Below are 26448 nucleotides of genomic sequence, written 5' to 3'. Positions count from 1 at the left end.
CCTGCCAGTAGGCCAGAGCTGCTGGAGGGAGGCAGCTGCCGAGAGTCCCATGTGTGGGTCCAGAGCTGGGCAGAATGCCTGGAGCCAGGCCCGCCCTTTGGGCCTCCCCAATCCACCCTGGGTCCCCAATGCCCAAGAGACTCACCCATGGGCCCCAGGTTGGGCCCGGCTGCCGAGCTGTGTGGGGGAGGCTGGCCCACCAGCTGGTTGACCGAGGGCAGCTTGTTGACACCGCCATGTACTTTGTTCATGGGCGAGAGGACAGGCCCGTAGGACGGAGGCTGCAGGTGGCTCCTGCTCAGAAAGTGACAACTCGTGTTGGTAAGAGCACAGGTGGCTTCTTTCCCATCAGGTCACCTCCATGTAGTGCCCCTGCCGCAGGGGGATGGAAACCCTGAGCTGAGATGACAGAGAGTGCCTCCTTCCTCACTCAGCCCCCTGCCCGCGACATGGCCACGGGCCTGCTGTCAGCAGGACCCAGCTGGGAGTGGAGGGAGGTGGGGGCAGCTCACGCCCTCAGTACCGGTGGGTTGGCATCACTCTGACCACCCACTCCTTGCCCTCCACAGTAGACATTTAGGGGGACCCCTTGGTGGGACAGAGGAGCGTAGTGATGGCCGTGACACCTGAGTTTAAGGAAGGCTTCCCGTGAGGGGACGCCCGCATGGCCTCGCTGCCTGTGCTGGAGGCCATGTTTTCAGGAGGGATGTCTGATGCTGCTGGCACCGGTGCCACCCTGGCCCAGGCGGGAGGGGCTGCACTCACGGCCTCTGTAGGAGCTGCTGCTGCTGCTGCTGCCGATAGGACTCCAGCACCTGCTGTGGCACCAGCTCCATCAGCTCCAGACTCTCCTTGACTTTCATCAGGATTTCATAGTTCTCCCGGCCCCGCACCTGAGCACAGAGAGGCCCACACTGTGCCCCGGTGCATGTGGGGCTCCTCCCAGCCCCACACCCCCAGTGCCAGCCTTGGGGGTCCTGGGCTTGCAGCTCTGTGCGTTCTTCAGTGCCCCACAGGATGGGGGGCCGTGCTGCTGCTTTCCTCCTTCCCGGGAGCAGGTGGCCGTCTCCTCTGTCCACACACACCACACCCATCCCTACCTGCCCCTGAGCCTTCACCCCGCCTGCCCCGCCCCCAGCACTCAGCACACTCCGGGTGCTAGGGCAGGAATCCTTAACTCAAAAAATGGAAAGCTCACATGTGGAAGGCAGGCCTAGCCAAGCCCATGGTGATTTTATCCACCATGTGACAGTCCTGTAAACTTGGGTGACAGTGATGTGGCCTGCCAGACTCTAAAACTATGGGTTTCCTAATGCTCGTTCTCCACCCCCCATGGGGTCTCCATCATCCCACACTTGGAGCCCCCCCCCACCGGGGCTCCATCATCCCACACGCTGTACCCACACTTGGGGTCCTCCCCAGGGCTCCATCATCCCACATACTGTGCCCATACCTGGAGCCACGTCATTCAGAGCTGCCCACCTGGCAGACCCTGACCTTCCCTGTGGTCTGGCTCTGTCTGGTCTGGCTCTCTGGGACCTGGCTCTCCCTTGGTGGACCTGCCACCTGCAGAGCCCTGGGTCTCAACTCTCAGGGTGACAGGCCACTTCTGCCCACCCCCAGTGCCCCCTGGGCCTCCTCTCTGGCTGCCCCAACCTAGACTCTGCAGACATGGGACACTCACGTGCATGTAGTACATGTCCTCGTCCCCATGCCGTCTCTTCTTCACATTGGTGCCCAGGGTGGGGATGGCAGTGGGGCTCTGCTTGAAGGCTGGAAGGCCAGGGAGGAAAGGCTTCGTGAGCGGCAGGGAGGAGGCGGGAAAAGCCAGTAGGACACCCCCACATCGTGCCAGCCAACCTCGCCCAGGGACCAGTAACCCACTTGGATGTACAAGCCCATGGCTGCCGCCCATGCTGGATAGAGCTGGACCCAGGGGTGGCCACGTGGGTGGGGCTGGCTCTGTGCCCTGGACACAGGCTCGCGGTGCGCCCTGCCGGCATTTCACCCGAGTCCCCACGGCAGGTCTGGCTCCGTCCTGCAGGGTCACCTGGCCCTGACACTCGGGCTTCCCTGCTCACCGCGCTTGCTGGCGGCCCCGTGCTTGGCCGCACTCTCGTTCAGGACCTGCTGCTCCCGGTAGTGGTCCTCATCGGCTTTGCGGTCTCGGCCAGGACAGGCACAGATGCGGCCCTCGAAGGACCGGCGGCCCAGCACCTGCCCACTGTCGGGGGCACAGCCAGCACCGTGAGCTTCGGGTCCCCCCAGCCCTGCCTGGCCTCCCCGCCCACCTTGCACTGTGATGGCCAAGGGCTCAGGACTGAGCGCCCAGCTGCTCTGGGACCCCAGGTCCCTCCCAGCAGCCCCTGCAGCTAAGGGAGGTCCCACCCTCCCAGCAGCACCCCTGCAGGGTCCCTCCCCGCACCCCTCCTTGCCCTTGGCCTGTCTCCACACCAGACCCGGGCAGCACAGGCCCAAGTCCCTGCCCCCATCCGACGAGCCACAGACTTACTCGCGGGTCTCCAGGGTGATGATGATGAGGATGGGCCGGCGGTTCATGCCCCCGACACAGCTGCTGTTGCACATGAAGTTGTACAGGATGGTGGTGAACTCCGTTCCCACCTACATGGGGGTGGGCGCGGGCTGTGGTGTCGGCACGCAGGCCCCACCTCGCTAAGGTGGGGGCTCCTGGCCTTCGAAGCACCCATCCCTCAGATCTAGTCCTGGCTCAGCGTAGGCTTGGGGGGCTGGGCCATGCCCTGTGGTCCTCTGTCACCCACCCACCCACCATCCCTCCCTCCCTCCCTCCCTCCCTCCCTCCCTCCATCCTTCATCCGTCCTCCTTCCATCCTCCCTCCTTCCTTCCCTCCCTCCTCTATCCATCCATCATCCATCCCTCCACCCACCCGTGCACCTGTCCATTCATGCAGAACACTGAGTGTCAAGTGCTGTGCTGGCTTTGGGTACCAAGTGAACTCAGACTTGGCCTCTGCTCCTGGGCAGAACACAGTGCTATTGTCTGGTTGCCCTGACCATCTCCCCTGACACAGGCTGGAGGTGAAGTCCTGGAGGCTGGGTGTGAGTGGGCATGTGCCAGGCCTCTGTGGGCATGGGTGTGTGTTTGCACACTGTGGGTTCTCCTGGGCAGAAGGGCACACTGCACTGCTTTGGCAGAGGGAGGGACCAGAACTATCCAAGTGGACCCCCAAGCCTAGCACACACCCATTTCCTAGGGTGCTGAGACACGAACCAGGACCCTTGCCACGTGGGACCACAAAATGGACGGTTGTCATGGTTGTCCTGGGTCAGGATGTAAAAGCCAATCACTGGCTTAGGAAAACCTAGCCTGTCACAAAACGGTTGGCATGTGGCAGCCACCAGGGGGCGGCAGAGCCCTGCTTTCCTGGCCAGGCCTGGAACCGGGAGGATGGGTGGGCAGGGTGGTCACACCCAGCCTCGGACCCTGGCCCACTGACATAGGGCTATTCTTAGGCCCAGGGGAGTCTGGGGGGTGAGGTGTAGGGTTGGAGGCCTGGGGGAGCAGGTACAGCTTTCGGGGTCTAGGGGGTGGTTTCAGAACCAGGTAGAGGAAAGGTGAGGGCTCACTGTCACCTACCCACCCTGGGGAGCATGGCTGCACGGCCCAGAGCTGGGACCAGTGTCCACCTCCTATGCTGCTGTCCATCCCACCATCACCCCTCGGTCCCTCCACCCTCACTTCTCTCCGCTGTCAGCTTTTCACCCCAGCCACGCCCCCACGTCATCCCCAGTGGCCCTGTCAGAGTTTCTGCTGCCTCAGGTCCCGGCCAGACTCCTCAGGGCCTCTCGCCCCTGCGCACACCCTGCAGCCCGCCCTGCACTGCCAGCCTTCAGCCCTTACCGCCAGGCCCTAGCTGTGCCGCGCCTCTGAGCCCGGGGCGCACCTTCTTCTCTCCTCCTCCCCTTGCCCTCCCTCTTCCTCGCACAGGCTCTAGTCCTCCAGGCCTTGGCCCCTCCAACCTCGAGCCCCAGGTGGGGAGTGGACAGGCGGGAAAAGGGGACCGATGAGGGCTGAGCTCAGGTGGTCGGGCCCACCCCTCACTCCAGATGGGGAGCCAGGCCTCGAGCGGGCCCAAGGGAAGGTCGCGGCGGGGGGGGGGGGGGGGGGACCTCGAGGGTGACGCAGGAGCTCCGTGGCACGGACTTAACTTGGGGATAAGGGACCAACAAGTGTGCTGGCCGAGGTCACACGAGGGTGTCTGCCTGGGAGCCCCGCCCTGTGACTGCCGAGCGCCAGACCCCACCTGGCCCAGCCTACCTGTGGGGGTTCGTAGGGCACCATGACGCTCTGCCTGCCGGTGACGGGGTCGTCCACGTACTGCGAGAGGCTGTTGCCCTCCACGCGGATGAGGTGACTGGCGGGGGCAGACTGTCCTGAGGGAGGGATGCTGCTTTAGCCCGGGGCCGCCACCCGGGGCCAGGTGTGTCATGCACGCGGGACCACAAGGCCCGGCCCCCTGGGCCTGGCACGTGGGTCTCCGGCTGGCAGCCTTGGTGCCCTCAGGGCGTTTGGCCCAGCAGCCCTGCTGTGCCCTGCTGGGGGCACCTGCACCCAGGGCCCCAGGTGGTGCTGGGAGGAAATGGGGGGAGGAGCTGGGCCCACACTGTCAGCCCCTCCCACCAGAGCCTGCTGTCTCCCAGACCATGGGGCACAGGGGCTGGGGGGGGCCTCACCTTCGTTGAAATCCCGCCCAAGCTCATGGTTGGGGCAGCGCTTCACGACCTCAGTCACGTGCTCCGCTTTCTTGTAGACTGGCATGGCACGGATGGCGGTGCCCGGGGGCGGCGGGGTAGACACCTTGATCTGGATGGGGCAGGTCTTGGCGATTTGGCAGTACAGCTTCTTCAATAGGGGGGAGTACTGGAGGGGAGGGGCTGGGATGAGACCGCCGTCCCAGCTCCACCCCCTCACTGGGCTGTGCCTCCACGGACGCCTGGCTGTCCACTGCAGTCCACTCCCTTCCCCATCTCTGATGGCAGGGCCCTTGCAGCAGCCGGCGGGCTGGTTTGGGCGCAATGAGAGCATCTGCTCTGGTGCCCGCTGCAGCCAGGCCTGGGTGCTTTCTGTGTGGGTCTCACCAGCTGCATAGGTTGGTACCATGATGTTCATTTTTGGGACAAGGGCAGTACAGGCCGGGAAAGCGGGAGGGCGCTCCTGGAGAGGGGCTCTGGGAGCCAGAGCCAGCCAAGCCTGGTCTGGCTTTTCCCGCAGTGAGCCGTAAGCCCCTAGACTGCAGGAGTGTGAAGGACGGCTTGCAACGTGGAGTCTCAGGTTTTAAGAACCCAGAGTTAGGCTTTTCTGACACGTGTGTAGAGGAAATGTGTTATTTTCTGATGGGCCAAGTACCCGTATGCCCTTGAGCTTCAGGCAGGAGCTCCTGGAACACAGAGTGGGAGGGGTTGATCGCCGTGGCTTGGTTTTGGCCACTGGTGGGGTGGGGCGTGGTGGGCTCTGACCATGAAGGCCCAGGACCCCCAGCTCAGGAGCCTGCCCCAGGGAGGGTCGGTGATGCCCTTCCTGCCCCAGCAGACAGTCCCTAGGGATCTAGGTCACCTTGAGGACCCAGGCTGGCTGCCGTGAATTCAGAGGGGACGCGGTTGGTGCCGACAGGGTCCCCAGCAATTGGCGGGTCCTGCAGACCAATCCGAGGCTCCTTGTGCCCCTTTCCCCCAGGAAGGGGGGGAGCATGCAGCTTGTGCCCCCACAAGCCCCCAGGGACTCAGTTAGCCCAGCCACAAGGCTCCAGAGAGCCCGATGACACCTCACCCTGGCACCGCTGGGGAAACAGGCCAGAGACAAGGAGCTGCTGGCAGAACCAGGAAGGGGCTGGTCCCAGCCCTCCTTTGCCAAGGAAGCTGGGGGCCTGGACCTTCACACGTAAGGCCCCCACTGGCTACCAGTGCTGTCTCTCTGGCCATCAAGGGACGTGGTGGGCCCTCAGGGCCTCATACCCTCTCAAGTCCAAGTACAGGAAAAGCAAGGGAGGGGCAGACATGGGGACATGGAGCTGACCCTGAGCCCAGGAGCCAGCCGCCCTGTGCAGTGTGCGCCCCCCCTCCCTGCCTGAAACCCAGCCTGAAATTGTGACCTTTCCCTGCATTGGGGCTCTAGGCGGCATGGTGACAAGTGGGCTGAGTCTCCCGTCCTCCGGGGACGGGGACCCTGCTCAGCTTTCCCTCAGCACTGCTGCAGGATAAGTCCTGTCGTTCTCCCTTCACAGATGGGAATTGGGTGCCCATGGGGCTTGCCCCTCCCAGGTGCCCTATTCCCTGGGTCCCTGGAGCCCAGGGCAGCGCACCACCCTGGTCTGGGAAGGTGTCCAGGGAGTGCAGTGACCCGGCCTGGGGAGGGGGCATGCAGCGCACCCTCAGAGAGGTTGTGTGTGGGAGGGGCAGGGACTGAATGGGCCCCCCCTCCTGGCTGACCACTCCCCTGGCTGACCACTGCCGGACCCGTTAGTTCTCTGAGCTTGTGCTACCCATGACCGGGATGGGTCATTAGCCCCAGCAAGCCTGGGCCCAGGTGGGCTAGGGCGGGTGGGCCAGAAGTGGCCAGTCTGTGGCCGGCCACATTCCTCGGCAGCCCCGACACTGCTCAGTAGGGAGGGCCGAGGGAGGCCACTTTGGCTCATCAGCCAGTTCCTGCAGGGATGGAGCTGGGTTCCAGATACAGCGGAGCCACAGGTGCCTGCGGCAGCCCCCCTGCAGCTCCCTGGTGGCCCCGGGGTCCAAACAGTGGGGGTGCTGCTTCACAGCTTTTGCAGCCCCACTGGCGGCTTCCTCAGAAGCCTAGGTCTCCCTTCGCCGCAGCCGCGGCGGCTCCCACAGACCGCGGGGGATGGGACACAGGACAGCTCTCCGCTGAGCCCAGGCCGGGACGGTGCACGAGCCCCCTGGAGCCCAGGCAGCGTGGGGGCCCAGCGGTGCTTGTGGGGTCTGGACTCCCTGCCCGAGGTCCCGGGAAAACGTAGGAGGAGCGGCTCCGGTGGCGACAGGCCGGGGGCCCGCCGTGGTGGCCCCGCCCCGGGGAGGAGCCGTCGGGAGCTGTCCCTGGTACCAGGCGTCCGGCCGGCGGGCCGCCCATCCCCGAGCTGGGCTGGCTGGAAGCGCGGAGCCGTAAGGGGTGGGCAAGTCCTCAGCTGGGCAAGCAGCGAACGGGGAGCGGGCTCAGGCCCCAGGGTGGAGGCAGGAGGGCACCCTCCCTCCCTCTGCGTCCTCGGTGAGGCCTGGTCCCACTCCCCACAATGGGTCCCAGCCTGGTGCTGCCCCAGCTGTCTGCTCTGGTGGCCCTTGGGCACACACACCTGCCAGCCCTCACCCTCGCAAGGCCAAGTAGGGCCCTGTGTCAGGTGGTGACACAGGTGACTGGGGGAGGAAGGGAGCCTGGGATGGCCAAACCTGGGTGACCTGTAAGAGAAAGGGCTCTGAGCCCACCCCGCCTCCGCTGGGTCCCCTCCTCCCAGAGCTCCTAGGCTTCTAGGTTCCCTGCTGAGGAACCCGGGCAGGGAGGAGGACTCCTGGGTCCTCGGCTGTTCTGTAGAAAAGGTCACGTGGAGATACTTCCTCTCTCCCCACCCCCCTCCCGCCTCTCCTTCCCTAGAACCGCTAGATGGATGTGTTTCAACAGATTCTGAGCTGATAAAATCTTATTTATCTTCGGCTGTTGACACAGAGCCGTCTGGACCTGCCTGCTCCGGGATGCGTGTATTCCTTCGTGCTCACAGGAAGTGGTTTGCCCGAATGCTGGGGTATGCCCATCCCTGCCCTCCCCCAGCAGCTTCTCTCCTTGGACACACCTCCCCCCCAGTCCATGATGGCCCTGCCTGGCTGGGAGCCCCGGGCCGGGCCAGCAGGGCTGGGGGGAGGGATGCTGGGCGAGCGGGTGGTGGGCTCGGCTGCGGTGGCTGTTAATTTCCTCGTGCCCCCTCCCCAGCAGCTGGGTGCCCGGCCTGGGCAGGTTTGGGCAGGAGGAGAGTGGAGAGGTGATAATAACTTGTCTGCCATTTTCCAGGGACGTGTAGCATCTTGCAAACCGCAAATACCGTTAACCAGCTTGGGCGACTCTGTTACAACAGATTCTGGAGGAGAGGGCTGCAGTGGGGGCTTTTATTTTCTACATGATTTTTTTTAGAGCCCACTTTTATCAGCTTTCCATGCCTGCGTGCCTGTGTGTGTATGCGTGTTCAGAGCTATGTTTCTCTCCTCTCTTGGGTTAAGGTCCCTCGGAGGGCCCCTGAGCCAGAGCCCCGCGTCCTAGGAGCTCTGTGGCTGCTCCACAGAACCCTTGGCAAGAGGGCAGAGGCTCTGTGGATTCAGAGACGCAGGGAGCCCAGGTCACCAGCCCCCAATGTCAGTCCCCTCAGGTAAGGGACCCTCCTTCCTCCTTCCTGGTCAGCAGGGGCCTCCCGAGGTGACATAAGCCACCATACACTCTGCTCCAGACCCGCAGGGTCCTCCTGCCCTTCACTGCGCAGTCTTACTGCCACTCTCCTGTCTTCACTCGGGAGAGATGCTGGGAGCACCAGGTGGGTTCTGACAGATGTAAGTGGGGCCTCCAGCCCGGGGAGGAGCTGGGGGCGCCTCTGACAATCACCCTGTCTGCTTTGGAGCCCCACAGTCAAAGGGCAGTGAGGGTCTACTGCCCTTTGGGAGTAGAAGGAAACCTGGGCCACTCCCCAACATGCCCACAGGCCTGGTGGCTGGAGGCTGCAGGGAGCGCCTGGACGCCATGGGGCCAATGCCTGGCCTGGCTGATGCGGGATCAAAGAGACTGCCGGGATTCTCCAGGAGCTCCTGGCTGGGGCAGGCACAGATGCATCTGCTGACCCTCCCATGCCAGCTGACGGCCAGGGTTCCCCTCACCTGGCGCCCAGGGAAGATGAACAGGAGGTGGAAACACCTTTGAGGGTACCAGGGGACCCTGACCACTGTCCGGGGTTGCCCCAGAGGTTTCGGACAAGAAGCTGCCCATTCTGGGAGGTGGGTCGGGGGCTGGAGAGGACACCCCTCGGGAGCCGGGAAGCCTTCTCTGAGACGTCCTCTTGCCAGGTCCCACACTAGTGAGCGGGAGCCCCCAGGACCCTCGTGGCCTGGCAGCACTATGCCCCCGACCATGGGCCTGGGGCCTGCTCATCCCATGTGTGGCTACAGGCTGGCAGAGGATGCCCCCGGTGGCTCCGTCCTGGGCTAAGATCCGGGTGGGGGATGTGGGCCGCAGGTTTGCGCTGAGCTGACCCAGGAGACAGGCAGTGGGCACCAGATCTGTGGTGCAGAGTGAAGGCCCAGCGTGCCAGCAGGTCAGGAGCTGAGGCGCACACCAAAGGCCGGGCAGCGGGAGACGGCCGGGCCCAGAGGGGAGCGGGGGGCCGGTGGGGCCCGGAAGCCGGGGGGCTACGCTGGTCTGGACCTCCATCCAGCCCTTACTCTGTAACCCAGGCACATCTTCTGGCCGCCCACCCCCACCCTCCCCCGGGACCCTGAAGAGGCCGGAGTGGTGAGCAGATAGATGTGTTCTGGGTCCTTGGGGGCCGGGCTGGGCTTCCAGGAAGCTCGCCCGCCAGCAGCCACCCTCCCACTCCCACTCCCAGGGTGGCCGTCGTGCTAGCTCAGCCTCAGCCTGGTCCAAGTACAGGCTCCTCTGCCCGTGAGCTTGGTTTCTGACTTTCCAGCTGGAGACCCCAGAGAGGTCTCCCAAGGAGGTGGGTGTCCCTGCCTGCAGTGGTCACTCCTGGCTGGCCGATGGAGAAGCGCTCTGGCGAGGACCCACGCAGCACGGGACGGTGACCAGCCCTGCCCCGCCCACTGCTGGGGGGACCCTCTCACCTGCTGGGAGGAGGAGCCCTCACTACCCTCACCCCGCCTCACTTGTATCTTCTGAGCTGGCCTGGCCGTGTCGCCGTGGTGATTGCGAGGCTCAGCCCACGCAGGCAGGGTGCTGGGGTCAGCGGCACCTTCCGCTTGCGGGACCGTCCCGGGAGCCTCTGACCGCACACGCCATTCTGGACACGGCCGTGTGTCTGGTGCAGGCAGGCCCTGCTGGGCCAGCTCCTTCCCTGCGCGTCCTGCGGTTTCCAGGATGGCCTGGAGCTGGAGCAGCTGTCCGTGGCTGTGGGAGGCGGAGGCGGGAGGCCAGCCTATGGCCCCAGCTGTGGCAGATGCTCAGGGTGTCCTCTCTGGAGGGCTGTCCCCTCGGCTCCAGGGAGCCCTGTGTGTGGGGCCTTCCTGCCTGTGACCTTCTTGCCACCGAGGCTGCCGGGAAGTTCCCAGTTCAGGACCACAGTTGAAGACACTCTGTGACCGGGAAGCAGGGAGTGCCACCTCTTTGCTCTAAATCAGCTCCACTCCCGGCCAGCGGGACAGGAGCCCATGGTCTCTAGTGGGCTTGGGGACGTGGGGGTGGCCATTGTTCAGCTTTTAATTCTAGTTGGATGGAATTTAGGTTTCCGCTGAACCTTGGAAGTGCCCAGTGAAGCACTGAGGCAGAGTTTGGGCGTCTAACCATCTGACCCCTGTGGACCAAGTGGCTGCTGAGCCAGGTCTCTAGGGGCCACGCGTGCCCCACCCTTCACTGACAGGTGACCTTGAGCAGGGACCTGCCCTCCATGAGCCTTGGTTTCCTCATCTGCAAAGAGGAGCAAACACAAGAGCCTACAACACGCCCCCCGGGGTGCTTAAGGTAGAGCCTGCAGCCTGGGGGCCCTGCCACCTTACTGTCCGTGTGACTGATCACACACCAGGGTCCACGGGCCTATCCCCATGTCGGAAACAATTCCAGAAAATAGATGATTCCTCGTCAAACCTGGATTGTTTTATGACCTTGCCCCCAGCCCCAAACCTGTGGGATTGACTGCCGTCACCCAAGGGCTCTCCCATGTGTCCCTGCAAGGACCAGGGTCTGTGAAGGGGGGCTCCCCACCAGGGACTCAGGGCTGGGCCCTCCCCGGCCCCACTCAGGGCTCCAAGGCCAAGTTCTGTGACCTCCAGGTCCAGGGGCTCTCCCAGCGGTTGGAGAAGGAAGAGAGAGAAGTTGAGCCCCAGTTCAGGCCACAAGTTGGGGCGCTGACCCCAGCCAGGCCAGGCCAGCAGGGTGCTCCCCCTCTTCCCCCCGCCCAGCAGAACTTCACACAGTGCCAGCAACTGTGGTGATCTCTCCGAGTGTTCTTGTTCCCCCTAATGATCCGCGTTTCATCTCCACAATAAACACTGTTAGGACGCTTCCCTCGGCTTAAACACGCATAATTGCTCCTGGTGCCAGTAAAAGGTATTAATTCCACTTATGCATTCCATAAACTTTTAGGATAACGCAATTGATACCGCGGTCGTGTTGGGACACCTCTGCTATTATTTTCCTGCCTGCAAACCTCCGAGGGGCTGGAAAGTTTTCTCCCGGATCCATTAGCGTTGACTCAGCCGCCTTCCACCCGAGGAACCCATGCAGCCTGTGTGTTTCCCGCCTGCCTTCCTTCCATATGTGTCTCCTGGGTGGGAGGGTGGCACTGGCCTCCAGGATGGACACACACACCCGCCTGCCTGGTCTGGGGGCAGCTGGAGGTCATTTGGGGGCCGCGGCCAGGCTGTCTGGCTGTCTGGAGGTCCCAAGGGACCAGCTGTGCCATGGTACTGTGCACAAGCTCACCGCTGCACACGCCCCGGGCTGCCTGCCCTGCAAGCTGTTGGCAGGGCCACTCAGCCCCCAGAGGTGCCCCTGAGGCTGGGCCAGGACTCTTTCCTGCCTGACCTTGGAGCCCCTTCCCAAACTTCCTAAAGGCAGGCACTGCCCTCGTCCCTGGCAAGGCCCAACCTGGGAGCTGGAAGTGGCTGAGCTGGGCTGGATAGCGTCCAGACACCCTTCTCACTGTGCCGCTCCAACTCTCTGCTCCTTGGGATTCCTGTCACCCTCTGTCCCCATCACTGCCAATCCGTGGGGGCTGCCGGACCCAGAGGCCAGGCTGAGCGCGGCTGAGGGCCCTGCCCCTGCTCTGACCCCCGGCACCCCGGGGGGCGGGGCGTGGAACAGGGCCAAAGTCGCCTGGCTCCACCGGCCACCAGCCAAGAAACATCAGTGCCCAAACATCAGTGCTTTCACGGTGTCTGCCCCCCCAAAGCCCAGATGGGCCCCGAAACGGACAGGCCTCCGCCAGCACCGCTCGCAAGCAGCCCGCGGTGGGGGGGCGCTCCACCCCTGCCTCTTGGCAGCGCCCCCCTGGCCAAACTCCCACCTCACCCTGTCCATGGCCCTGGTCCCTGGTTTGTAGCCTCCTGGAGGAGGACACAAGTCCCTTCTCCGGCTGCTTAGTGACCTGCGATCCACCTCCTCTTGGCCTTCTGGGGGGTTGGGGGTGGGGGTGGGGGGATGTCAGAACCCTGGGCAGCGACCGGGAGAGGCCTGCACGTGTGCATGTGGGTCTGTGTGCGTTTGTGCACATGTGTGTGCTGTGTCTGCCTGTAAGCTGAGGGCTCCAGGCCCCCCAGTGCCCAAGGAGCACAGTGCAAGCTGTGACGTCCGAGGAAAGCTGGTCAGGGCAAGTGAACCGCATGGCTGGGGCAGAGGCCAAAGACCCCATAAACAGCTGCCACCCCATAAATCCCTTGGGGCTGGGGACGGTGTTTGTCCTGAGCAGGAAGAGGAGTGAAGGCAGCAGTCAATCTGGAATTGTACTTGAGAAAAATAAGAGTTATCTATCAGTTACCAGCAGCTGGCGTGGCGGGGGCCGCACACCACGTGGCCAGGAGGCCTGAGCACAAGTCTGGGCAGCGCCCGTGGTCAGACCCCCAGAGCTGTGAGCCTGTGAGCCGCCCACCCCTCCCGGGCAGGGAGAGGAGCCCGTGGGGGGTCTGCTTCCAGAGAGCCAGAGGTGCCAAAAATCTCATTATCAATGTTTGTCCCACCTCCACCCCCTGCGCTGATAAGGGCTGGGAGGGGCCCCGTGGGCCTGGGGGCAGCACCCGCCCCTCAGCTCAGCTCCCAGAGTGGAGAGCCTTGGGCTACTGCTCCAGCATGGGGAGGTGTGGGGGCCGGAGCTTGGAGGCAGAGCCACAGGTACAGCTGAGCCTTTCCCTGCCCCCTGATAGCCTGGCCAGGGCTGCCTCCATCCTGGCAAATGACCCCTATGGGGCCACTTAGGGCCAGGGCAACTGTGACCAAGCCGTGAGCCCCTACAGCCTCGTGGCCGCTCCCCTGGCGGCCATGGTGAAGGGGGCCCCCGGATGGGGGAAGCAGCCAGCAGAGAGGCAGCTCCCCTTCCTCCCAGACCAGCTCAGACCATCCGAGGCTCTCCAAGACCCCCCAGACTCTGCAGAGACCCCACCAGCATCCTCAAGCAGCAGAGAGGAAAGGAGCCAGGACGCCCGCAGTGCCTGCCAGGCCCTGATGACAGAGTTCGGTGCCGAATGGACCAAGACCCTTCCCCTTACGGGGAGAGAAGGGTTTCAGGGAACAAGTCTGAACATGGAACAGGAGCAGTAGTGAACCTCTTGTCGCCATACGTGTGCAAGTGTGAGGATGCCTCCGGGGCCTCCTGACCTGGCTTCTTGTCACCCAGCCAGACTTCAAAGCTGAGATGTGGGGACCCGGACCCCACAGGCAGCAGAGACTGGAGAGGACCCTCTGGCAGGTCCAGGAGGGCTGGCTTTCTGGTGCCCCAGCACCACCCTGCCCGCCCACCCAGGAAATAACAGTAAAGACAAATCAAGTGGCTGGCGGCTCCCACTGTGCTAAGCACAGGCACCACCTCCTCTAAGCCCTCAGCAATGAAAGGAGCCCTGGAGCAGTAATTTCCATGGGAGGAAACGGGCCCTGACGGGGCCTCAGTGGTCGGTGCCCCTCTCAGCCAATGGAGACCCTGGAGTCAGCTGAGCCAACGCCTGGGGAGCCCACAGCCGAGCAAGGACCAGAAACAGCCACAGGGGACCATGGCCTGGACCCCAGACCTGGGACTGGCACGTGCAGAGCCTGACCCAGGCTACCTGTGGCTCCACCCCACCTCCGGCCCCCCAGAAGCAGGGAAAACCACAGCCTCAGCCAGCAGGGCAGTGGGGACCGGGGCACCCCACTCTTAAAGTGGTAGAGCCTTGGGGTCACCTGCTCACTGCTCCCACGGGAACGGGGACACAGCCACCCCACAGGGACCAGGGTCCCTTGCCAGGTGGGGACTAGCACCAGGTGGGGAGCTGCTGTTACCTGAGGGAGGTGGGGCTGCCCTGTGGGGCTGCCAGGTGTGCACGGGCTGGGGGCCAGGGCAGGGCTCGCGCGCCCTGTTCCGGGGGTGGGCAGGAGACCCAGGGGGCCTTTGGCACCAATGCCCCCACCCTCAGAGGCGAGCCTGGGCTCTGTCGGGGGTCTCAGCGTCCTTGCAGCCTTTACCCTGCTAGTGGGTGTAGCTGGCATCCCCTTTCTCTGCCAACTGCGAAACGGACAGTGCCGCCCTGTGGTTGGGGACTGAGAGCCGGGAGCCCAGCACCCTGCTCCCCTCGCCAGCACTCTCACTTAGCATCCGCACAAGCACTCCGAGCAGCCACTTTCCCTCCCCGTGAGTCAGTTTCCTTGGCTGTGCAATGGGACAATAATAGATTCTACCTCATGGGTTGCTGGGCAGTTTCAAGAGTTAATACAGACTGAAAGCACTGAGCACACAGCCCAGCTCTCGGAGGTCGCAGGTGCACAGGATGCTGCCCAAGTTGGCATGATACCAGGGGACCGGACCTCCGGTCCGCAGTGCTGTGGCTCTCCCCGACCTCCCTGCCTCATGCCCGTGCGTGCAGATGACAACCCAGAGACTGCGTGTGGGTCAAGCCCACATCCGCCAACCACCGGACGCTCTGCCGACCATACACTGCCTGGAAGAGGCAGCTTCCGTATACCCGACCTCAGCACCTCCCGCCTCCTGCACGAGCAGGACAGGATTCAAAGCAGAGCCCCAACCTGAGCACAGAGACGTCAGCAGAACAGTCAGGATGAGGACGGCCAGCCTCCGCTCCATGGACCTCGCTGGGAGCCACGTCCATCCCCTCTGCGGCCATGCAGGAGGCTGGCCGGCTCTGGCCACACGGCCGAGGGGTGAACACGCCCAGACTGCCCAGCCCGAGACCGCCTCCTGCCTGACGCTCCTCCTGGGGGGGCGGCACCGGCCAGGCGGGAGCCCTGTGCGGACAGCTGGACAGCCAGGCGTGCGTGGCCCTGTCTCGTGCCCAGGACACGCCTCCACCCCTGCCCTGCGTCCTACAGATGCCCGCTGAGAGCGGGGCCACAACTCACCGTCCAGGTGGCCGACTTGGCTGTGCTGGACTGCTGGAAGGTGACGTCGAAGTGGTGAGGGCCGGGGTAGTCGGTGTTGGAGGGGATGACGGGCGCCGGCGACATGGTGTCAAAGGTGGAGCTCGGCTGTGCGTACGGAGAGTGGGTGGGCACGCTGGCCGTGTGCTCCGGGGTGTAGGGGCTGGCCGAGGCCGCCCGGCTGCCCATCTGGTCCATGGTACTGCTCAGCAAATTGAACTGGGACTGGCGGGAAGTGGGAGGAGGGAGGGGGAGACACACAGTCAGGCTGGAGAGTGGAAGCCAGGCCCGTCCCGTCAGGGAGGTGTCCTGTTACAGGAGCCTTAAAGGGCCAGCGGCTCCGTCATCCCAAATATTTCCTTGGTCCCCCCTCCCTGACAGGTCACTACTTGTGTGGGGATAAACTGACATATTCACCTCGCCCTCCCCCCTCCATCAGCCTCCCGGGTGCCAGGGTTTCTGGGGCTCCACTGAGCATGCCTGGAAGGAGCTGCCTGTGGGGTGGCCCCCAGCCCAGGACACGCTCTCACACTCCAGCTGCACTCTCCAGGGGCGCTGGCCGACATACTGCCCTCCAGTCCCCCATTATAGCAAGAAGTGCGGAGACCCCAGCCCTCAGGAGCCAGGGCACAGGGCATCCCCACAGGCAGTGAACACTCCCAGGGGCTGGTGCAGGGGATGCGTGCGAGGCCCTGGGGGACCCGATCTGGCCCCTAGATCCGGCCATGTAGGTGGTCGGGCTGGGGTGGGGGCTGAAGGTCGGGCGGAGCCCAAAGCCACTTTCCAAGGGCCTCTGTGAGTTGGGCTTTCTCATCTTAATCAGAATGGCCCCACAGCCCAGTTTCCCCTGCTGGCAGAGTTCTACATGGTCTACACCCTCTGCCCATCGTGGGCATTGGAGCCCAGCCCCTCCCCCAGGCCACACGCAGAAGGAATAGGAGCTCTGAGCTGCACTACGTGGGGTGTCCCCTGGGTCACCCTCTGTGGGGTCCAGGGACTGGGGGTGGGTCAGCCCCCACCAGGAGCTTAAGGGGGACCCCAGCGAGGGAGGGGGGACACTGCCCGAGATGTAGTTCCTCAAATCCAGAGCAGATCCGATCCCACCAGCAAGGAAGACCCCTCCCTAATCCGGGGGCTCCAAGCAGGAGGCGGGTGCAGAAGGGACAGAGTGTCTGGCCTTGGTCGGATGACCTCTATCTGCAAACGCTGAGAGACTTCCTCGTCTGTGTCAGGGCGGCTCCCAGGTTGACTTAACCCTCTCTACAGGCCTCAGGCAGGCACTTCTAGTATCTCTGTTTTATAGATGAGGAAACTGAGGCATGGAGTGGCAGTGACTTGATGGGGTGATGTGGTGGCCCTGGTGGACGACACGGGAGACCAGCCGTCCGTGAGGTGGCAAGACGGCACCTCAGGACCAGTGGAGGTGGTGGACTGGGGGCTTCCGCTGGTGGGCCGAGGGTGTGGGGTCCCCGTGGAGGGGCAGAGCCAGACCAGGAAGCAAGAGCAGGGGCCCCTTTGCCCCTCTTCAGAGACGGCGGCCTCTTTTGCTGCCTCCTCCAAATGCAAAAACGAGAGTGCCTTCCTCCACCTCTCCCAGCCTGGGCTCAGCCCTCTCTGCACCTGTCTTTTCTCCATCCGAGCAGGACTGGGCTTCATAACCTGGAGTCCCCTCCAGCTCACACACCCAAGGACACTCATTCCCCGTGTGTCCATTACAAGGGTCTTTGCAGCCCCCAGACCCCCTTCTGGCCCGAGGAGGAAATTTTTCAGTAGGAAACATGTTCTACTGAAGTCTGTCGAGCCTGGAGAAAACTCAGGTGACGAGCGAGGCGGAGGTAGGTGACAAGTGGCAGGGTCTTACCAACACCCTCCTGGAGGCCAGGCAGGGGCTTTCCTGGAATGATCCAGCCTCCAGGATGGTCACTGCCCCCTGCATGGATCTTGGCCTGGCAGTGGAGCTGAGCTGCCAGGCCTGACCATGCCTCCCCCGGGGACGGCCACACTGGGCAAGGCTGCACAACCCCTCCGGTGGCCCCCGGCAGCTCAGCCGCCTTGGACTTATTCCCTGCCTGGTGTCTTCTGGGGGCTTTTCTGTTTGGACTTCCAGAGCTGCGGCCCATCATAAACCCAGGGGCCCATCTACCAATGGGATTGGGGTCCCCCTGTCAGGCAGACCCTCCCACCTCGGTCTGACGGGCTCCCCACCGTCTTCCTGACTTCCTGTGCCTTTACCTGCAAAGCCCCAAACCCACCATTGGGCAAACGGATTAACAGACTGTGGCCACATACAATGAAATGTTCTTACTCCACCATTAAACAAACCGAATGACTGATAGATGTTACAACCCGCAGGAAATGCAAAACCTGCCGAGGGAAAGAAGCCAGACACTCATACACTGTGTGGTTCCATTATATGGAAGCCCCGGGAGGAGGACAAATCACAGAAACAGCTGCAGATGGGTGGTTGCCTGGGGCTGGGGGGCCAGGGCTGATGGCTAAGGGGTGCAGGGCTTCCTTTTGAAGGGCTGAAAATGTTCCCCAATTGACTGCAGTGATGGGTACACACATCCGTGAACACAGTGAGCTCCCACTGAGCTGTGCGCTTGGAGTGGGGGTGTGGTGTGTTATGTGAAGTATAACTCAAGGAAACAATTTCACACAAAACCCAGGGAAGGGCCTCACCTCTCCTGGCCCCGGGCTGCTGAAAGGGGAGGGGGAACCACAGCGTCCCTCTGAGAAGACATAGAACAAGTCCCCCCACTCACAGGGGCCTGCGCTGGGGCCCCCAGTGCTCTCGAAGCCCCAAGTGGGCACATGCACTGCTTCTGTGGGCCCGTGGTTTCTGTCTGCCCAACTGGACTGCAGGGCCCACAAGGACAGAAGTTGTGACTGGCGTGCCTCACGTGTGGGACAGCTGTAACGGCAGCCACTGGCCACAGGGCACATGGGACGTGGCCAGTGTGGCTCGTGCTGTGCTGGGGGCTTACAGGCACCTGGTGACAAAGACTCAGTGCCGTGAAAAGAACGTAAAATAAAATGTCTCGTTCACAATTTCATGTGGATTACATAGTGAATCGAGCATAGTTTACCATACACTAAACAAATTATTAAATTATTTCCACCTGTTTCTTTTCACCCCTTTTTTTAAAAAAAAAATAAGTTTTATTGGGGAATATTGGGGAACAGTGTGTTTCTCCAGGGCCCATCAGCTCCAAGTCGCTGTCCTTCAATCTAGTTGTGGAGGGTGCAGCTCACTAGCCCATGTGGGATTAGAACCGGCAACCCTGATATTCAGAGCTCACTCCCCTCTTTTCACCCTTTTTAACGTGGCTACTAGACAATGCAAAACTACGTGTGTGCTCAGGTTCCATTTCTACTGGACGGCACTGGACTGGAACCTCAATCAGTGTCCGCCAGGCCAACGCGGGGATCGCAAGTGTTCTTGTTTTTATTATTAACACCTTCTTTGGGGGTGCAGAGCGTTTCTCAATACAAAGTGCTTACTCGCGTGGTCTGCTGAATGAGTGGAGTAGCAGACGAATGGATGGATGATAGAGGTGTGTGTGATGGGGGCTGGACGGCTCTCTGAGGTACCATTAGGAGGACAGGATGTGAGCTGGCCCCTCCTGCTCGCACGAAGCTGAGAGCCTGGTGGTTTCTGGGTGGAGAGGGTGGGGGTCCCCGCCTGCCCATGCTGCAGAGTCCCCATGATCCCTCTCTCCCAGATGACAGCCACGGCCCTGCCCGTCGAGCCTTCCCCCGTCCTGGCCTCAGCCGTGTCCCCGAGTGGGCAGAGCCCAGCCCTGCGCTCCAGGTCTGTCCTCCCGCCTCTGGCTCCCTGCTCAGGAGAAACAGGAGGCAGCCCCACGACAACGCTGTTCAGATTTTAACTTGTCCACATTCTTTGCTGATCTGAGGCGGGTGCCAGAGAATTAGTCACTGAACCTACAGGCTGATAGGATCTCTACACCCAGCTGCCCGCGAGCGAGAGGGAGCCAGGCTCCCAGCAGGCAGGCCCTGCGCATGCGGGCAGCTGACAAGATGGGTAGAAACTGCTTCGCACGCCGCAAACTCAGAAACCCCTCCGTCCCCGTCTGCCCTCTTCTCTCTGGCCCTCTGAGAGGCAGGCTCAGTGGCATTTTGTGGTCCGGGTGCCTGGGAGGCTATCCGACCTCCCCAGGGGAGCTGGACGACACTGGCACTGGCCAGGTGGACGCTGCTCCCTCCATGGGTCCTGCTTCCCAGGGGTGCCTCCACCCGCACCCCAGGAGGCGGCAGAGCTTTCTGTCCTGTGCAGCGGGGAGCCCACCTAGTATTAGGAGGCCTGGCAGGTTTGCATGGCTCCCGAAAGCCCCCCTCACACAGGAAGGTCTCTGCACAGCTGGGGGGCTTTGCCTGGCCAGCCCTGCCTGGACCACGGGCACGGGCAGGGGAGCCTGGACACCAGGCAGAGGCCCAACATGGCATTGTGGACGCCCTGGGCGGAGTGGGGGTTCCTCCAGAACCAGAGGCCCCGGAAGCCGGGGTGATACCCACTTGGCAGCAGGCAGGAACCCAGGCAAAACGAGGACTTTTTTGGTTTGTTTTGTTTTCAATAAGAACTCCCAAGAGAGTGGGCTAATTAGGACACGCCTGGCCTGCGGCAGCCCACATGTGTCTACATGTGCGTACAGGGCTCCTGGGCCCGACCCAAAGAGGGCCCGAGCGAGCGAGCGAGCGAGCGGGGTGAGGGAGCTGGCGGGGGGCCTTCCCTCCAGGGACCAGGTAAAGGATTTGCACCAGGCCCGCCTCTGAGGCCAGGGGCTCTGGGAGGGGCTGGGCCAGGCGTCCAGAGGGCAGGACGGTACCCCGAACCTTCAACACCAGGGCCAGGTGGCTCCTCCAAGACTTCCGGTCCTTCTGCCCCACAAAGCATCCTGGCATGCTGTGCTAGCTGGGAGCAGAACACTGGGCACCGAGGGTAAGACCTGCGCTCCATGCAGGCGTCCTGTGCATGCCCCGTGCTCCCTGTCAGCCAAAGGCACTCACAGGCAGTCTCCCTGGGGCCACGTGCACAGGGCGGAACACACGCAGGATGGGGCTGGGGGCTGAGACCGCAGGCTGCGGCCACTGGTCTGCAGATGGGGATGGGTGAGCAGAGGCCCGGCCGCTGGGTGGATGTCCTGAACTGCCTGGGAAGCCCCTCTCTCGGGAAGGGAGGGAGCTGGCCTCTGCCAACGATGCGAGAGTCCCAGGGAAACCAGGAGGCTGCCCCAGGAGCAGTGGGGTGGTGGGGCGAGGCGCAGGGGGCTGCCCTTGGGGGTGACCCATCCTAGCTCCCACCACAACGCAACCCTGCCGCCATGCCGCCAGTCTGGGCCTCCTGTGGGGATCAGGAGAGCCCAGAAACACTAACCGGGGACTTTCCAGCAAGAGGAGTTACTCTTGTCCAGGACACTCCCCAGATCCAGGGAGCCCACCTTGCCACACGCACACATTTCACCTCATCACACAAAAGCCCAAAACGGCTGGGGCTGCAGATGAGGAAACTGAGGCTGGGCCGGTCACGGCGGGGAGCAGGAAGGGGACCCTGACCCCCAATCACTCACTCAGAGGACGGTCTGAGCACCAGGATAGGGTGAGCGGGACACCCCAGGACTCCAGAGACGTAAATCATTTCCCACCTGTCGTGTGGCACCTGGCACCCAACTGGATGCTCAGAAACTTAGGGTTGAGTGAAATAGACCCCAAAACTCAAACAGACCCCAAAACTCATGTGGGCCCAGCACACCCACTCCTGTTCTGGCCACCTCCCTGTGACAGCAGGGGTGTCTCCCCTGCACCCTCCTCTGCCCCCACCGGAACCGCTGAACTTGGTCCTTCCTGCTCCACGGAGTTGGCCCTTCCATGGTGAGCTGCATTTTACAAGTATCCCCTTTTATGTGTTTATCGATTTAAAAATTGTAAGCCACCTCAAATGATTTTGGCAGATATAGATGGGAAATAAATTGTGTTAACATCTGGGTCCCAGCTCCCTCCTGAGCGTCCATGGCCACGCCAGCAGCCACAGAATGTCCAGCGAGTGAAGACGGGCTTTGACCAAGCAGATTATGTAGGTGCCACACACAGTGTTCTCAGGGCGGAAATTATTTTTCTAGGGGCCCAAGCAGGCCGAGCTGCTGGCAAAGGTCAAGGTCCCTCTGCAGTCAAACCTCCCAGGGGACCCGTCAGAGACGGGCCCTCGGGGACCTGGGTGCAATGCAGTGTTTGACATAAGGAAAACACCTGTCAGTAACACTTAACGCTCCTCTAGGTATGTCCCCAGAGCTTCTGCTTTAGGGCTGCTTATCTGGCGGGAGGGACTTGATGGGGAGAGTAGGGGCAGCCGGGGAACACTGAGCAGGGAAGAAGCATCTGTTTGCCCCGCCACAGGGCGCAGAGGTTCAAAGACGAAGACCTGCACCTGTGGGCGCTGATCACTGCCTCCGGGGAGGCCCTGCCTCCAGCCGCCCTTGGGCACACAGGGCCTTGGCTCGTGCTGTTCCCCTCCTGGAGTGCCATTCATCTCCTCACCTCCTTCTAGAAGCCTCTAGGCTCCATCTGTCCCTGCGTTCTGGGGCTGCCTCTCCCACTTCTCTGTGTAGAGTGGTGAACGTCATGACACACAGCCAGTAGGCTCGTACCCGGTGCTTCTGTGAGGGCCCAGTAGCTAATACACTAAAGAGCTGAGAACAGCGCCAGCAGACAAGTTCACAGTGTGTCTGCTGTTCTTACTACCGACCCCTCCCCCTCCTGCCCGGGGGGAGCTAGGGCGTGAACTGGCCATCGAGGAAACACAGCGGTTGTGGTTCCTTCTTTTATAAGCCAGGGGAAGGCCAGCCTACTCATCCTGCATTCATCCTTCTTCATGCTTTTAGTGTTTTTACTGTTCATTCAAGGTCTGGTCAGGAGAAACTGTCACACACTGCAGCCCAGCCAAGACCCCAAGGGTCTCTGAGCGGCTCCCCTGGAAGGTCTGGCTTTAGAAAGACCTTGACCTTCTCTGGCAGCTTGGCCTGCTTGGGCCCACGTCCCCTTCTGCAGAGAATGTACCACCTGGTCATGGTGTGTGGCCTTCCTCCCACACCCAGAAAAGACCTGAAGGGACTCAATAAGAAACAGAAGTAACAAAACGACTCAAACAAGTGCAAAAGAGCCTGTCCCGTAGTGATCGCAGGCAGATGGCAACCAGCATGAACAGGGACCTAGGACCAGACGCGTGTTTCTAGAATTCCAACCGTCCCGGGAGGGGAGGAGCGTCCCCCTGGGGTAGGAGAAAGTTTCTTCACAGCCCAGAATCTGGGCTGTCACATGAATGTCTGAGACACGAAGCTCCTCGTGAGCAAATGGCTCTCTCTCCACTAGAGTTTTACAACTCTAGTGAAGATGCTTTTTTTACTGTTTCCATTTCTGATTTCTATATTAAGGACGCACTGAATTTCCAGGACACACGCAGCTCATGTGGGCAGCTGCCCAGAGGTCAGTTCCTGGTGCCCAAAGTGTGTGCTGTAGGCACAAGTGTGCTGCTGTCCTGCAGACCTTATCAGAGCCTTGAGGAGAGCCAGTGTGTGAGGCGAATCTCAGAGAGACGCAACACGAAGCACTTGCTGACTGGAGTTCCTCTTCCCTCAGGAGACACACTGGTGGGGGAGAAGAGGAGCTGTGCACACACTAGGACAGCACCTGAACACATTCAGCTCTTTAAAATGCCTACAGAGGGCATCTAGCAGCATCTCAGCCGACCAGAGGAGGGCAGCTCTGCACAGAGTCCTGTTCCCTTCCCATCAGACACAGGTGACATTCTGGCCCTGGGCAGTGTCGTGGTCCTGCCTCCAGGGAAAGCCAGGACCCCTGCCTGTCCCAAACCCTCCCAGCCCTGCCCCAGCCCTGCCTTTCTCCAGTGGCGTGGCTGCGTGGCTCAAGGGCCCACTCTGTTTGCCATAGGAGGCCGGGAGATCTGATGGCAGTAGCTGAGCAGCAGGGTCCCGTGGGGCCCTTGTTGGTGCCAGTTTGCCCTGTGGCAGTGGGCTGGGGCTTAAATGCAGGATTCTAGAGAAGCCTAGAGTGGCGCTCGGGCTGTGCCTCTGTCCCCGCTCCTTCAGGAGGGGCCCAGCTGGAACCAGCAGGTTGCGTGTGCATGTCTAAGAGAAGCGGGGTCCTGTGTGCAGCAGTGTTGAAGGTCCCACCTCACCAGAAGGAACTCAAGGCTCAAGTTTGGTGTCCCTTATCGGGGGCATGGTGGGGCAATGCGTCTGTTTCCCTCTGGCTGTACACCGCCAAAAGAACTGTTCACGCCTTTACAAACCCTGCAGCGGAGGGCTTCCACAGGTGTCCTCGCTAAACTTGCTCAGCATGTCACACCCTCGACCCCCAGGGGGGCCCTTCTGGAACCTAGAGCACATCTCCCAGCCACATTTGGAGCCCGTGGCTGCTTTGTGCGGACAGCAGCCGTGGGAGACAGCCACCTGGGTTCCTGCCCAGGCTCCACTGCCTTTGGGACCTCTGCCGGGCTCAGGAGGACCACCCAAGGGACCCCCAAATGTCCAGAAAGGGCAGCCTAGCTGCTGAGTTGGTGCTATCAGAGCTCTCCGTCCCTTCAGAGACTCCTGGCAATGGGGAACAAAGACATTCAAAGCCGTTCCGAAGAAAACAAGAGGCTCGTACGCAAAGCAAAGCCTACTGTGACCTCCCCAGATGCGGCGGGTCGTGCCCGGCCAGGCCCCACGTAGCCCCAGGTGCTGTGTCCCCCATCCGTGTGCTTGCAGCACCCCTGTGCATCTAGTGCTGCACTGAGGCGTTGCCAATGCGTCCCCCACCCCCATCACAGCCCCGAGTGAACCGACTGAATGAACAGTGTTCTCGGCTCCCCTCCAAGCTCGGCCTCTGCGCGCATTTGAGCTGCCCACTGCAGGCCCAGCACACGGCCTCTCCTGCTCATTCTCACCACACCCCGTGGCCTTCGGCTGGTAGCGCCCTGACCTTCCAGCCCCTTCTCACACCCTCAGGCTCCAGACCCTGCTCGGAGCCCACCTGCCCAGGAATCCTCCTCCAGCAGCCTGGCCCGGGGATGGAGCGGAGCCCACACGGCAAGGCCCATAGGTCGGGAGACTGGGGTCCGAGCCTGCCCTTCTCTACTGCCCAACGGTGTGGTCCTGCTCTCTGAGGAAAGCGGGGTGAACAGCACCGGCCGTGGCTTCCTCCTGGGACCAGAGTGTGGATGTGAATTGGAGGGGCGCTGGAGGCTAGGACCTCTGTGGTGCCCGGGGGCCTCTCCCCAGATCTCCACTGGGCTGGCGTCCTGCCTCCCGCGCAGACGCTTAGAGGTTGCCTCCTGGGATGAGGCCCCAGCTCTCTGCTCCCCACTGCCGGCATCTGCTCTGCGGGGTCTCCGTCGTCCTCCTCCCCACACGAAAGAGGAGCTCAGAGCAGGGCAGACATACGTCGGTTTTATCACCTGTCGGCTACTGCATCATGGGTCAGGGTGGGCACCTGGGGACTGGTCTCCAGGGGTCTGCCTAGAGCATCCCGGGGAGGGTCCGCCAGGCCCCTGGGGCACCAGCCCTGTGCCCTCCTGCGTGTCTGCTCTGACCCCTAGTGCCCCCAGGAGAACACCAGACTTTTCTAAAACAGAGTATGAAACTTCAAACTCCCTGATCTTCTCTCGCAGGCATGTCTGGGCTTGGGTGCGACCTCACCCAGAGCTAAGTGACTGACACGCAGTCTGGCTTCAGCTCCAAGATAACCCATCCCACTCGGAGCAGGACCTCCATCCTGCTGGTATTTCCCACAGCATCTCCCGGAGTCTGTGATTAAACGGATGGAAATGCCAACAAGATCTGACATGTGCTGGGGGAAAGGCTCCCTCTCCTCCTGAAAATATGCACATACACTTTCACCCGGGGCTGAGGCAAGCCTTGCCCGATCCTATGCCAGCACCATGTGGAACTTTCCACACCTCGCACCAGAGAAATGTGCCCCCAGAAGCCCCGGCCCCCAAGGCGTGTGTTTGCAGGACTTCGAAGCCCAGCGCCAAAGCTCTGCCCGCCTCCACCTCCAGATGGCGATACTGCGACGAGTGAGGACAGACAGCATCTGCTGGGTCCTGATGAGGTCTGGGAGGCGCCCTGCCAGGCTCTGCCCATAAGCAGGCAGGTGGCCCACGGATGCACGGCCATAATTTAACCCCCAGGAAACAGGCCCTGTCCAGACCTGACCTCCCAGGGGGCCAAAGACCTGGAATACAGGTGGGGCGCTCTGCGATGGGTGGGGTGCCGGCTCCCCCCTTCTCCCTGAGCACCGCTAGGGGCTGGTCAGCCTTCCCACCCGCTGTCTGCAGCCCTGGAGCCTGACCCAGGCGTCACTCTGACAGCCTTTATCCACCCCTTCCTCTGTCTGTTGCTCTGTCCATTCTACAGAGGCTAATCCGGGGCCCGGTGGTCTGGTGGCACTCTCCTCAGGGGGAGAGAGTGAGAGTGACCAGCTGGAGGGTGACGAGTGAGTGAAGGACTCGGGGGTGGGGCACGGGTGTGCCACCAGCAATGGCCCTGTGTGAAGGCCACAGGAGCAGGAGCCCAAAGATGAAGAGCTGTAGGGGTGGGGGGCACTCCAGGCAGAGGGAGCGGCGGGAGCTGGAGACACAGTCCGCACTTGCTCTGAGAGCGCAACCCTGCTTTTCGCATTCCCTCCCCAATTCGGGGCTCTGGAGTGGACAGACAGGCTGACCCCAGCTCCTCCCCCAACTCTGTGACAGGACAAGCTTCCTGGCAGGGAGGGTACCCTCCAGGTGCTGAGAGGCAGCTGAGGGCATGCAGGTGTGGCTGTGCCTCCCAGCCCGCCCCCAGCGAGCAAGCCAGTGTGCAGGGGCGGGGTGGGGGGAGCTTCAAAACAGGCTGAAGACAAAGGCAGCCGGGGCAGGGCGGGGCAGGGGCGCCCAGGCCAGGGGCTCTGGAGAAGGTATCGGTGGAGCTCTGCCAGAGGTGAAAGATGCCACCAGGGTAGTGGGCGCGGCCCCCAGAAGGTTCCAGGCTGGAGACCAGTGAGCAGAGGGCCTGTGGCCAGAGGAAGGGCTGAGGGGCAGGGCAGAGTGCAGGACTGGTCAGAGGCAGAGCCTCCACGCTGCA

At 62.4% G+C, this 26448-nt stretch overlaps 1 protein-coding gene across 3 annotated transcripts in view; it reads right to left on the bottom strand.

Moving 5' to 3' along the window:
* Positions 1-26448, bottom strand: part of TP73 (tumor protein p73) — a 48777-nt gene that overhangs the window by 5429 nt on the left and 16900 nt on the right. For all 3 annotated transcript variants that reach the window (XM_033115743.1, XM_033115744.1, XM_033115745.1), the window contains 8 exons: positions 15293-15535; positions 4714-4900; positions 4298-4413; positions 2513-2622; positions 2082-2224; positions 1685-1773; positions 766-893; positions 146-294 (listed from right to left, as the gene is read on the bottom strand). In XM_033115743.1, coding sequence (XP_032971634.1) covers positions 146-294; positions 766-893; positions 1685-1773; positions 2082-2224; positions 2513-2622; positions 4298-4413; positions 4714-4900; positions 15293-15535 — 1165 coding nt within the window. The remainder of the gene's footprint in view (positions 1-145; positions 295-765; positions 894-1684; positions 1774-2081; positions 2225-2512; positions 2623-4297; positions 4414-4713; positions 4901-15292; positions 15536-26448) is intronic.

Source organism: Rhinolophus ferrumequinum, chromosome 9 (assembly GCF_004115265.2).
Source record: "Rhinolophus ferrumequinum isolate MPI-CBG mRhiFer1 chromosome 9, mRhiFer1_v1.p, whole genome shotgun sequence".
NCBI classification, from domain to species: domain Eukaryota; kingdom Metazoa; phylum Chordata; class Mammalia; order Chiroptera; family Rhinolophidae; genus Rhinolophus; species Rhinolophus ferrumequinum.
Note: the sequence above shows the minus strand (reverse complement) of the source record. Positions and strands in the feature narration are given on the sequence as shown.